Source organism: Pygocentrus nattereri, chromosome 16 (genome assembly GCF_015220715.1).
Source record: "Pygocentrus nattereri isolate fPygNat1 chromosome 16, fPygNat1.pri, whole genome shotgun sequence".
Classification (NCBI taxonomy): domain Eukaryota; kingdom Metazoa; phylum Chordata; class Actinopteri; order Characiformes; family Serrasalmidae; genus Pygocentrus; species Pygocentrus nattereri.
The window spans coordinates 17378018-17392351 of NC_051226.1; the positions used below are offsets into that span (position 1 = coordinate 17378018).

At 41.4% G+C, this 14334-nt stretch overlaps 1 protein-coding gene across 7 annotated transcripts in view; it reads right to left on the reverse strand.

The window, feature by feature from the left end:
• Positions 1 to 2558: 2558 nt before the first annotated feature.
• igsf9bb (immunoglobulin superfamily, member 9Bb) overlaps positions 2559 to 14334 on the reverse strand; it is a 153170-nt gene continuing 141394 nt past the window's right edge. For 3 of the 7 annotated variants that reach the window (XM_037545910.1, XM_037545909.1, XM_037545914.1), the window contains 3 exons: positions 10387 to 12027; positions 7269 to 7396; positions 2559 to 4068 (listed from right to left, as the gene is read on the reverse strand). In XM_037545910.1, the coding sequence (XP_037401807.1) occupies positions 3854 to 4068; positions 7269 to 7396; positions 10387 to 12027 (1984 nt within the window). In that variant the 3' untranslated portion in view covers positions 2559 to 3853. Of the gene's footprint in view, positions 4069 to 7265; positions 7397 to 9274; positions 9321 to 9363; positions 9485 to 10386; positions 12028 to 14334 lie in introns of those variants that run through there. The other 4 variants (XM_017698557.2, XM_037545911.1, XM_037545912.1 and 1 more) reach the window with 3 other exon arrangements.

The window sequence follows — 14334 nt, forward strand, 5'->3', positions numbered from 1 at the left end:
ATCAATGATCCATATCAATACATATGTAATCAATGACAATCAGATCAGCTCATGAAATCCTCTGAGATTAAACAATCAAATTATATGCCGAGAAGTTGGTTGCCTCTGAGCTACATTCTCACAAGCATGGCATCTGAAAAAAACACATGAGGGATGGGGGGGGGCAAAGTGATAAATGATTTATGCTCAATCAAAACAAAGACTCGAGCTTTACTAAGCTGGTTGTTTTATTTAAAATTATGCAAACTCAAACGATGGATTGGAATGGAAAATGTTTCTCTTGAAATAAACGGTCAACAAAGTAGTATCATGTTTATTCTTTGTATATGTATAAATGCCATATAAAATAAATACAATGCAATAAAAAAATCTGTTCAACTAAATTAAAGATCACCAGCGTCATTGCCACTCTATGACGGCTACAGTGCTACTGAGTGACAATCAGTTGTGAGCTCAAGAGTTCACTTAATCACACTCTCAAATTTCTTTTATTGCCAGTTATATTCTACACTGTTCATGGGTCAATATTTAGTCAGCATTATGTAGGTCTCTCAAGAGTTTCCAAACACTTATTATATGACTGTTGCCCTGCCACAGCCTAATTACACAAGACATGATGGTGCTACAGAGAATATTGTTCAATTTGTGATTAGGGCAATCATCTTCACAAGTTATGTAAAGGAAAAATATATTTTCCACTTGAATCTGTAAAATGTACCAGATAACTAACAACAAAATATTCTATATGAGTGATTTTTTCACACGCAGCATCGGCGGATTTTTTCCCCTCTCTTATGTGTTTCTGAAGCTTAAAAATGCTTTCATGCATTGAAACCTTCATGGAAAAAGTAATATACAAACACACAGTTAGAAACTGAATCCAAAATATGGGAATATGTTTTATGAATATATTTAGATGCGTGCATATATTGTCCAATTTATTCAAAATTACTAAAATTTTATCATACATTGTGCAATATATGCTATTATATACAGTCTTTTGATACAGTACAGTACATTCCTAGTATTTTTGATATTCCTCTTGATATTACTCTTTTGAAAAAGAAACAAAAAACAGAATATTTCATTTAGGTAATTAAATAGTTCTATTTCTTTTACAAAGCACCATAGTTGACAAAAATTTGCCCAGATAAATGTTTTGTAAATACTTGATGAGCACATCTTCAAACTGAACTATATGACTGACCTATTGTGAACATCTATCTAAACTTGTGTTGCCACTTCCCTAGCTTTGTGAGTAAGTCATCTAATTAGACAAGTTACTTGAATTATTAATGGAACAGCAATTACAGATATTAAAAATCAATTCTTTGCAAAGACTGAAAACCATTCACACAACATAAAAAGTGGCATGATCTCCATTGACAAGTGTTTAGCTCAGTACAGTATTTCTAGAAGCTTCAAATGCTGTATAACTAGTTGACAATCAATCCCCTGACCAAGGCAAAGTGAAATCTCCCATAGGATTTTCCTTTATCATCATCATGCCTCCACATGGACAATTCTAATGTGCTGGTCTCAAATAAGCAGAAAATACATCAAAGGACTTCCTGTTTTTTTAACAAAGTGCAATCACAACAAAATAAAACTGCATCCGCACACCTTCCTTTCCAGCAGGCTGTTTCCTTACTTAACTCAGCCTGAGGTACAAGCCTGCTTCTTCACGTCCAGAATGTTCTCACTGTAGCTAAAAACGTAAATGCAAGTTGGTGATCACATTCAGCACCCAGATGTAAGTCAAGTATGAACGAGGAAATCCTTAACGCTTAAAAAATGCATTTTGATGGACATTAAACAATGGCCCTCAAGATGCCACAGCAGACACTGGTAGGTTGATCCATCATAGATGCTGGATGATGTCGATATCCTAAAACATCAAATACTGCGGTGTTAAGGTGACAAGCAGCAGCCACGTCTGCTGGAAGATCAACTCAGTGAAATTAAGCATCAAGTGATTACAGTCTGAGGACTCCCAAAGTTTTGATAGCACCTGAAGCAGGCTGTTGAGAATGCCTGTATTGTACTGATTGGCCATTGGGAGGGGCTTGATCATGAACCAATGCAATCGATTTGCAAAACCCAAACGCAGGTTAATCTTCACCCTAGCTTAATGTTGGAGTTCTGTTAAGACGGCTGAAGGAGCAGCAAACCATTCAGCCAAGCTATGCCCTTGTGAGCTTCTCAAAAGGGTCGGTGTAATTTGAAATATAAGCCCACAAGTGCAGCACCACCACTGACCACCACCAGCAACATCCCCCTTCATACACTGGCCACCAAAGTGAATGTACATGAGCCCAGATATGCCTGTCCTGACAGTGAGAATACATATTAACCGGTAGAAAAAGAAGCACCCTTGGATGATAGATACACAATAAAAAACTTTGGCCACTTGGGAAAGCCATGTCATCTCATAGGCATTTCCCCTAAGGTCTTTCCAGAGGAGACAGACCGGCGCTGGGGTGCTGCTTTTACTTGCAGCCAAGTTAAACCACAAAACAAAAGGCTACAAAAATGGCCCACAAAGGCAGTTGGTTTACTTTTTAATAAAAAAAAAAAAAAAAAAGAAACAAAATGAAGGCAAGCATTCAGAAGCCCTATTAAGGCCTAAATATGCCTGTTTTGGATAAAAGGGGAGTATCTTGTATAGATGAAAAAAATACTACAGTATAATATGGCACAAAATCCTATCCTCCTCACAGTACAGTACACTTAATAGTTTTATTGATTAAGGAAGCTGTAGTATTTTTGGCATTACTATAGTATGTTTTGAATAGGAGCTCACAAAATCAATAGAGGCGAAATGAGCATCAATTTAAAACATTACATCACAGTTATTGCCAAGGTTTTGCTCCAATGCAAAAAGTCATCTACATAAAAAAACACACAATAATGCACACGTGTGGCCATAGCAGCTTCTGGTTGTAGTGGAAATTAGTCTGTGTGCATTTCTGGGTGAATATTTTTGTTCCCTTTTCAGTATTATTTCACAATTTCACAATATTTCAGCAAAATAGAACCTCTCTTTACTTCAGCGAAGAAAACGCATGAATCGTTGTGCTTTGAAAAAGTGAGGCCCTCCGCTAAACTGGAAATACTGATCATTCCACGTTCCTGGAGGAGCAAAAGAAGGATCTGATATTGTATGTGAATGGGAAAGACTAACAGCACTGCACACACACAATGATTATTATGTACTTTTAATACATAATACCATCATGAGCATAACAGTCATGGTGCCTTAAGACCTGAAACTTCTCCTTTCTTTCGATGCAAATACTCAACCTAACTAGAAGCAAGTCTCAGAAACAAAAAACGCCTGAAATGTACACTTGGAATGAAATGTCTGGAACTGTTTGGAGGTTTATTGAATGTTTGTCTGTACAGCAGTGTTCAGCTGATGAGTCTCGGGTGACTCTGAGGTATATTTGGTCTATGTGTGAGAACCCTGTGTTCTACTGAGACAGAGTGAGACTACTGGCAGAATGGGACAGGTGCAGGAATGTGAGGAGTCATGAAAGCTGTAAACTATATGCATGAGCCTAAACGCTGACCCGCCTCTGCTAGAAGAGGAAGAAAAATCCAATACTCAGGGACCAGAAAAAAAGAACTGCTTAAAACTGGACCAATTCTTTATTTGAGGTAATCTTGCACTGGAGCAAAACCTTGGAACACTACCAACCAGCGATATCTTGTGATAAAATAAGTGAAAAGAAAAGAGTGGAGTGGGACGTGAGGTGTGGATACGGAGCATGGCTGGCTGAGCCATGGTGCCAGGATAACTCAGTGCAGGATCAGTGGGCTTTGGGAAGAGTGTGGCCTGGTCTGTGGGCCCTCACAGGAGAGTGGCGTGGTCCGGGTCCGCTGTGTCCATACTGGCCAAAATGGCCTTCTGGTCCTCTCGTGGCGAGCGGCGGTACAGCAGAGCAGAGAAGCGGGTGTATGGGTCCTGTCTGGTCAACTTTCTCTTCTTCTTTCGGAGGTAGAGAGCTTCTTCTGGCGGGAGGACCTGAGAGGTGTGGGGCTGCTGGGTCTGAGAGGGCGGCACACCTGCAGCCAATGAAGAAACAGTAGTTACTGAGATATTGATGTGGACAATGAATGTAGATGAAGGATGCATCATGATAAAACAATCTAAGAAGAAGGGAAAAAAACAGGGCAGCACACTTATGTAACATTTAGCATGGTTTGCAAAAACTGGTAACTTCACAGCTCAATGATATTTTTAAAATTTACAGTCCTATTTCCAAAAGAGTTAGGACAGAATGCAATGATGTGCAAATAATTTATATTTTCGTGCCCTCAGGCAGACACAATTAGGCAGTGGATCCACAAATCCACAAATATAGTTAAAACTATACCATGCAAAGAAGAAACCATATATACAGCATCCAGAAACTCTGATACCTTATCTGGGCCATTTAAGCTCATTTAAGTTGGACTGAGTTGAAGTGGAAAAGCATCTTGTAGACAAATAAAAATTTTCAATTCTTTTTTGAAATCATTGACGCTGCATCCACCAGGCTAAAGAGGACAGAGACCAGCTGGCTTGTTGTCAGTACACAGTTTTAAAGCAAGCATCTTTGATGACAGAGGGTGCATTAGTTCACATGGCATGGGTGACTTGCACATCTGTGAAGGCATCATTAATGCTGAATGATATATACAGGTTTTGGAGCAACATATGCTGCCATCCAGATGACATCTTTTTCAGGGAAGGCCTTGCTTATTTCAGCAAGATACTGCCAAACCACATTCTGCATGGCATAGCTTTATAGTAAGGCTTGCCTGCAGTCCAGACCTGTATCCCACTGAAAACATTTGGCTCATTATGAAATGGAAAATACAAACTGTTGAGCAGCTGAAATAATTTATCCAGCAAGAATGAAAAAAAAAAAACATTTAACTTTCAAAACTACAGCAGTTGATCTCCTCAGTTCCCAAACACTTAGTGTTGTTTAAAAAAGAGGTGATGCAATATTGTGTTAAACATGCCCCTGTCCCAGCTTTTTTGAAACACGTAGCATGTAATTCAAAATGGGCATATATTTTTCAAAAAACAATCACATTCCTCAGTTTCAACATACATGTTGTCTTTGTTCTATTTTCAATAAAAAAAGTTGTTTACCTTGTGAAGATGTCCAAAACAGATATTAGAAGGGTTTTTTTCTCTATCTACTGCTGATGTACATCATGGTATAGCGCCTCCACTGTTTATACTGGTATTGCATCTTCTTGCACAACCAATGATCCAAACGAACACAGTCTACATGGGGCAGCCATCTTGCATATGCATACATTTATGTATAATCAAGTATAGTGCAGTCCTTTTTATGCTTAATTACATGTCTGAAGATCAGAGACTGAGATGATTTGGAGCAGTTGTTCCCAACCTGGTCCCCAAGGCCCCCAGGTGGTCCATGTTTTCCTTCGTGTGAGCTGTGAGGTGGGCTGGAGGAAAAATGTGGACTCTCTGGGGTGCCTGAGGAGCAGGGTTGGGAACCACAGGTACAGAGTATGATTCAGATTATTATGAATAATAAACCAGAATAATCTGGTCCCATACTGAAGAGTTGAAGAGTTTCAGAGAGTTAGGATGCAGATGGTAATCAGTAAAAGTGTTGCCAGAAATGCTGCTGTTGTAGAAGTGCTGCCAAGATGGAAGTTCAGTAACGCAACACACTAACTACTCACACCTCAGTGCTGTGCTGTGGCTGCTTGACCACAATCAGCTGATATATACATAGACTTTGTGCATATATATATATATATATATATATATATATATATATATATATATATATATATATATATATTTGATTGAGGCCTGAAAAACAGGATGTGCCTTGTCAAATACACTGCTCAAAAAAATAAAGGGAACACTTAAACAACACAATATAACTCCAAGTAAATCAAACTTCTGTGAAATCAAACTGTCCACTTAGGAAGCAACACTGATTGACAATCAATTTCACAGCTGTTGTGCAAATAGAATAGACAACAGGTGGCAATTATTGGTAATTAGCAAGACACACTCAATAAAGGAGTGGTTCTGCAGGTGGGGACCACAGACCACTTCTCAGTACCTTTCTGCTTTCTGGCTGATGTTTTGGTCGCTTTTGAATGTTGGTGGTGCTTTCACACTCATGGTATCATGAGACGGACTCTACAACCCACAGTTGGCTCAGGTAATGCAGCTCATCCAGGATGGCACATCAATGCGAGCTGTGGCAAGAAGGTTCGCTGTCTGTCAGCGTAGTGTCCAGAGGCTGGAGGCGCTATCAGGAGACAGGCCAGTACACCAGGAGATGTGGAGGAGGCCGTAAGAGGGCAACAACCCAGCAGCAGGACCGCTACCTCCACCTTTGTGCAAGGAGGAACAGGAGGAGCACTGCCAGAGCCCTGCAAAATGACCTCCAGCAGGCCACAAATGTGCCGCACAGCCCTCCATGTGCTCGCCAGAGGTAGCCTGATGAGATCCTCAGACCCCTTGTGAGACCATATGCTGGTGCGGTAGGCCCTGGGTTCCTCCTACTGCAGGACAATGCTAGACCTCATGTGGCTGGAGTGTGTCAGCAGTTCCTGCAAGATGAAGGCATTGAAGCTATGGACTGGCCCGCCCGTTCCCCAGACCTGAATCCGATTGAGCATATCTGGGACATCATGTCTCGCTCCATCCACCAACGCCACATTGCACCAGAGACTGTCCAGGAGTTGGCGGATGCTTTAGTCCAGGTCTGGGAGAAGATCCCTCAGGAGACCATCCGTCACCTCATCAGGAGCATGCCCAGGCGTTGTAGGGAGGTCATACAGGCACGTGGAGGCCACACACAATACTGAGCCTCATTTTGACTTGTTTTAAGGACATTACATCAAAGTTGGATCAGCCTGTAGTGTGTTTTTCCACTTTAATTTTGTGTGTGACTCCTAATCCAGGCCTCCATTCGTTAATAAATTTGATTTCCATTAATGATTTTTGTGTGATTTTGTTGTCAGCATATTCAACTTTGTACAGAACAAAGTATTCAATGAGAATATTTCATTCATTCAGATCTAGGATGTGTTATTTTAGTGTTCCTTTAATTTTTTTGAGCAGTGTATACAGGAAAACATAATTTAAAAACAGGGGATCTGTGAAGAGAGAGGCTTCCTGAGAAGACTGTAAGTACAGTATATGATTGACAGTGACTTTCGGTTTTGCGCAAGATAAGGTGATGGGCATACTGTGGAAAAAAACTGTGAAGACTCACCTATTTTTCTTCTGGACTTAGAGTTGTTATTGTTGACTGCAACCTTCTTGGCTTTTTTGACTCGTTGGTATCTTAGTGCTTCTATCCTCTCAGACCCTGCAGGGCCACTCGGTGTACCTCGACGTTTTCTGTGCAGAGGACAAAAAGAGGCAGAGCTATCACATAGAGGAAGAGCTGTCCCGTGGCCCACTATTGATAAAACACTGGCCACGTATGGCTTGGCCCAGTCCTTCTTAAGTTACTGCTGTGAGTGCCAAGCTATAGGCGTACCAGATTACCTATAAACCAGTCCAAGACATCCACACTGTCAGAATTGGGCAGCTTGTTCAGCATGACAATATGGAGCAAAAAATTATTTGAGTGGAAAGAGAGGTATACTTAAAGCTTTAGATGTGTTCAGTTGATTTCTCTTGAGCTACAGTATGTGTCTTTATCAGAACAACGAGGAATAAATCAGTAACTGGAATTTTGAAAGCTGAGCTTGATATTACTCTGGAATGTTAACTGGACAATATATTAACTTGAAGGGGCATACCTTAATATAGCAATATAATATATAATCTGTTTAGGAGAAAAAAATAAAGAAATTACTGAATGGTATAAAATGCAATCATACTAAGAAATGGGAAGCCTAATATTGACTAGTACAGTATTAATACTGTAGCAACAAAAGTATGCATTTTCAAACATTTAGGTTGTATTCACAGTCTTCCCATCCAAATACAGTATGGAGGCACTAAAAATGGCAGCCCACATACTCTGCCACACACACACACGCACACACGGCTCTGACGAGGCACGGTAAAACAAGGAAAAGAGCATTATAGAGGGGCCATCCTTCTGCTGGGGCTGCCAAGAGAAATTAAAAGCCATTAGTAGAGGGGGGAAATCACAGCTGAGCGACAAAGCATCATCAAAAATGTGTTCATAGACATGAATACTGTCTACAATGGGCTTCACCATGCTGACAGGGGGAGAGATGGCGGGAGGGGAAAATGGCTACTTGGGAACAGTCACATAATGAAAAATAAAACAAAGCACTCGGACAACAAATGTAACAAGAATTTAATCAGATATTTGTTCGTTTTTCAACTGAAGAGCAATATTTAGCGATGGCATGCATGGAATTTTGCACATGGAACAGAACTTTAAAGGGGAATACTCTGAAAAGCACTTCACTGGGCAGAAGACATAAATTAAAAGGGTTTGCTGTTTGGTGCCCAGAGCCAGTAGTATTTTCCCCGTTACTTAGGTAAGTGCATGAGCTGTAGTATACTTTTTCATATGAAGGTGTTCTGCAGTCTAAACATACAAGTGCAGTTTAGTATCAACGTGTGCTTTTGGATTATGAATCATGTGCTAGAAAAGGGTAAATATATGTCTAAAATGATTCCTGAACAAAGCACTTACCCAAAATGAATTACAATATGCAACTCAGTCTCATGCTTGAAAAGTTCAGAAGGTAAAACTGCTTGCTTCCCACTTTGATGCTGAGCATTAATTCACAGCCAACACACTGCAAACACTACTTATAGTGTAATCAACCATGCAACAAGATTACAAGGAACATTCTCCATTGAAAACATAGAGGCTCCACTCTCACAATGTTGCTTTTAGGACTTTCAATAACTTTTATGCACTTCATTTGGGGAACTTCCCAGCAAAAAAAGTAATCACAATGCAAAATGTTTTACATTCTTTAACAGTACTTTACATTTAGCAAAATAAATAAAAATACAGCCTTTAAAGCATGAGGTTGTGTTGACCACATGATATATGCCAAATTTCCTGATCAGGAATAACTATAAAATTCACATATGCATACCAAGACAAGAATGCATATAGGATTCAAGACTGCAGAACGTAAATGCGTGACTACCTATAAAGGAAAAAGAGAAAAATAAAAGAACTCAAGATCCACAGACTCGTATTCCCCTTTAAAGAACAAGGTGAATAAAAGCCCCACCTGCTGCCCCCCCCCTTTCAGACATGGATCCAACCCTTACCTATTGCGGTGTAGAGGACCTGGTCACAACAACGCTGCCCAGATAGCTGAGATCAATCAAAAACAAAGCAGGTAAGACTCCAGGAGTCATCAAGAATGACCAACTGCCCCTAATTGAGATGATGACGACATTGCAACAGATGAGAGCAGATAGTCCCTGCAACACGATTCGCCCAACAAGCCTCCCCCTGACAGTCAGAGCTGGGGTGACCTGGGTGATGGGGGGGTGGGAGAAAGGGGGGTGGGTGTGGGAGAGGCAATCATGCGGTCAGATTATTAAGGAACAGGAGATGAGCCCTGTGCCTGCTGTGCTGGACACATCTAAGTCAACCTCCATTTCATACATACTGTAAGTCATCCTAAAAAGCCTGGAGTTAGTCAAAACAGGGCTTCATTTTGACTTCATTTTGAATAATCAATTGGGATGCACATGTGGGGTTCCTCCTGTTGGGTGAAAGGCAGGGTAAAGCATGACACAGAATGGAAAGGCTTGGGTCCAGTGGTGGTGTCCCTCTGATTCCAGGCTTTTAAGGGGCTTTGTTACTGCATTTTAAATGGACTTAAAATGGCACTTCTCCAGAGACTTAGCCCCAAAAGGTCTGTCACCATATCTGTGAAGCAAATAATCCATCCTGCCTTGGGTTGCTGTATATTGTCCCAAAATTACAACTCAAAGAACTTTGTTTTGGTTGAAGACAAGTGTCTTTAAGTGCTTCACAGACCTTATGAATGAAATTTGATGTTTGACATGAAAAGCAGCATTAGTGAGACTGAGAGCTACATTGCTGTAAAGCACAAATCATCTATGAAGAAAATGATTTTGAATGGTTTGGAAAATGTAAGGCATCTAGGGCAGTTTAGTACATGAGTATATGTGTTTCAATGCAATATTTTATTTAGTATACATTGCTAAATCTGCTGTACTGTTATAGGAACTTGTCAAATATTTTTCCTTCAACACATATGAGAAAATTACTCTTTTGAAGTTTCATATCAAATTTGGCATGTTTATACATGTTACTGCACTGAGGCCTCGAGAAAGTCTTATTTGTTTGACTGGGCAGGTGGTACATTAGCCATTTGATTTGTTTCCTGCAAGTCCATTGCACCTACCCTGAAGCTGATAACTGGGGTGGAGAGGGTTCTGATGGAAGGATCTCCTCCTCAGTCCTCCTCTGGGTTGGCATCTGCCCAAAAACGTTGCTGCTTTCCATGGGGGGTGATGGGGACTGGGATGGATAGCTTGTTGCTGAGGAGGCAAAGGCCATGTGGGAGCGGTAGCTAGGACTTGCCCTTCGGCTGCCTTGGCCTTGAGCAGGAGAGGAAGAGGGTGAGGACCTTCTAGAGAAGGTGACAGAAGAGGGGGGCTGCAGGGTAATTTCAGACATCTCAGGGGGGATAGGTGGATGGACAATGCTAGGACGGGGCCTGGGACGCACTACGATCTCTGGTGAGCCCTCATGAGAGCTAATGGGGCTCTGAGTGAGAGGTGAGAGGCGGGAGGGCTGGAGAACCACCATGCTGGGTTCCATCCTACGTGGCTGCCTGGGGCTGAGTCTGGGAGTTAGCTCATACCAGCGTGTATCCAGGCTTCCGAATGAGCTAGGGCCAACCATGTGAGACGTTGGGTCAGGGTAAGGCAATACCGGCACACCCATACCGTGGCTTGTGTGTCTTAGCTGCCCTAGACTCTGTGCCTCTTGCATAGGTAAACGCATGGCTGGAAGGCCCTGAGGCTTGACTTTGCTGGGAGACTTGCCTGGCCGACTTTTTGGGGCCTCCAGCTGCAGGATACCAGGGTAGGAGGGTAAGTGAATGGAAGCGGGTGGTAGAGCACTAGGAGGGAGAACAAGTGGAGGAGGAAGGGGAGGTTCCCGGTGAAACTGCAACGGGTGGTGGGGTGGAAATATGAAGTGAGGACCCTCAAGCGTGGCAAAGGAGAAATCAGGCCGTTGCCAGATGTCTGGGGAACGGGAGGAGGTATGTGTCAAGGGAAGGGCGCAGCCAGAGACTGCATAGTGTTGAATTTCTCCCTCACTGATCTCTTCTGGTATTGTAGGATGACCAAAAGGACCTTCGAGGTGGTAAGGGGGTGAAGACATGACTGAGCTAAGCGGGCTGGTGTCAGGCATGTAGAAAGGAGGTGGAGGCTCAGGTTCTCCAGGACTGCTCAAATAGCCGTAGAACTGGCCATGGGAAAAGGCTCGGAAATGAGGAGCACCACGAATTTGCCCTGTGGCCTGAAGCCGACTGCTTTCCATGATGGTCATACCTTCCATAGGCCTCTGGAAGCGAGGGCTATAGGCTGGCGGCTGCATGTAAGACTCCTGACTGGAAGAGATGGGAGAGATCTGATGGGGTCTGAGAGTGGCCATCATAGGAGGCATAGGTCCTGGATCATCATTCTCTTCATCGGACTGTCGAAATTCAGGGTAGAGATCTGACTCTTCCACAAAAGGGAAGCCCTCAATACGCCTGGGCTTGACAGGTGTCTCTGTTTCACTGGTATCAATGACAAAGCGACCATCTGGGCCACGACTGATCAACTCTATAGGTGTGGTAGCCTCAGCTTCATGCTTAGAGACGCTGTATTTCTTGCTAATTATTGCTCTTTTGGTCTTCTTGTATAAGGACAGCTCTTTCTCCTTGGCAGGACTTGGAGGAAACTTCTTAGCTCTCAAGCCATCCTCAGAGGACTCAGATGGTGGTCCCATGGAGCGGACACTCTCCGGGCTCATCTTTCCTGAAGATGACCTGAGAATGACAGGAGAACAGTTTGTAGCAGCACTTTAGTCAAAAATGATTGACGTGGTAAACAAAAACACCTAAATAAGCTTTACGGCATGTGACATTCTTTGCGTTTCTCAGATGGAGCGGGTACCCAAATCCTTGAAAACAAAACCTGGTTAGCTAGACCTAATCAATGGTCCAGGCAGCGTGCCTCTGGTGTATAAAATTCTGTTTATCCAGTGATCACTAAATGTCAAGAAGTCATATTTCAACCACTAACCATTTCATGCCATACAACCCAGATTATTGCTGTTTACCTATCCTTGATCTAACTGAAAAAAGAAGAACTTTACCCAGCCAGCCAGACAAAGAACTATTTGTAGAGTCACTTTACCTACAAGACAGATTACTAAACTTTGGTGTGAATGAGAAAGATGTGTTATTCTCAAACATCCAATTTGGCTTTGAACTAATGGTTTTTAATTGTTTGTTATTCTGAATAACCCTGTCGACAACCATTACTATTTTTCAGTGTATTGTACACTTTATTAGTCATTTCACTCACGTGAATTTTAGCTTTAGGTTGGTATATTTTCAGCTTTGTTACAATGTAAAGATGGTACTTAGGTAATATGTTTTTTTTTTTTTGCAGGTTCATACAGGACTTGTCAAGTGCAGTCCCGTAATACTGTGTGATCCTAGAATTCTGGTACCTTAACCTTCTTTAGGACCCAGATAGGTTTAATAATACTGAGTGAAAGCCATTAAATCTTGCATGAAAATCTCTCCCTTCTGGATGTCTTGTCATATCTCTCTGCCGAGACCATGTTGTTCAAATATCAAAGGTCTGTGCTTTTATTGTTAATTATGCTTTATTTTATATTAGTCCAGATTGTAAGAATATGAACAGAATTACAAGGAAAGCAAACAAACAAGTGTTGTGCTCTCTATGTTTGTAACCAATGTGTGCCACTGATATATCTAAATGTCTTCAATTATCACACATAGTAACCATTTTTAAGAAGAAAGAAATCAGATTCTGGGCTAAGAGAGTTTTTATTTGACCAAATGAGACATAACAAGCAAAAGCCAGAAAACCAGTGAGAAAATCTAGAGATTTTAAGATCCATAGTATTTGTGTTTTGCAGTAGCAAAATAATACACATTGTCGCTGAAGCTGCAGTTCCTGCTGAATCACTACAGCTTGTACATGTGCTTTTAATGGCTGCAGTGACGAAGCTGGGTTTCCACAGCAAACTGCCTACTGATGACCAACTCTGGAGGCAATGACGTCATCCCTGCTTCTAGAGACAATGTAATGCACCAGGAGGATTCCTACTCGTCAACAGACTGAGATAGGCTTACACACGAAATGGAAACAAAGAAAATATGTAATTGATTATAACAAATCAATGCTTGACAAAAGCGTTTACAATCTCTGGACTTTGTATGTAAAACAGATTTGCTTTTAAATAAGCTTGTGCTTTAATGCAGCTTAAAAATATGCTTTAGGCAAATAATGAATAAATAAGTAAGTAAATAAATAAATACATAAATATAGATACAATTTCACACCTACCTATTCTTTCTACTGAACCTTCTGTCTGATTTGATGATTGTCATAAGCCTGTGGCCTCTGGGCACATGTAGCCACAGAAACCAGCTGTACTAATCAAGTCATGCGCATTGATAAGAAAATGCAGCACAAGTAAGGCTAACGTTTGCGATACATACTGATACTGAGATATGTGAATGATGTTCCTCATTCAGATACTCTTGTGTGCCTTCTCAAAAGATTCCACCATGTCAAGGTTAATTTTAATTTGAGATTGGATATGAACAGATGCGAATACTGAGAGGTGTTTCTTATTCATGAAAAGAAAGAAACTACATAAGAGCCCTGACAACAATGTAAGTCACTTGCATTGGCTCAGTCTCCAGCCTTAACACACTGCTGCCATTCCAGTTAATACGGTATGAAATGTTTAACATTAAACTGAACTGCAAAGGTAAGATCACTTGGCACCAAACATTAATCACTGAACAAGCTCAGATCTACTACTACTGTACTTCACAGTGCGGAGACTGCTGTCAGAGGTATCAAACAAGTACAAGTTCCATAATCATATGCTCTGTAAACGAAAGTAAAGAGTAAAGAGAGAAAAGAGTAAAGGATGTGATGCAGGAATGTATGCTGCTGTGTGGTCACGCTCGAGTATGCAGGGGCGTGTTGGTCACAAAGAGGCGGTTCAGAGGGCGCTTAGCAGCGAAATCTGAAAATCTGAAATGAAGACCGTAAGGTGATTAAAACACTAGACATATTGTTTCTAT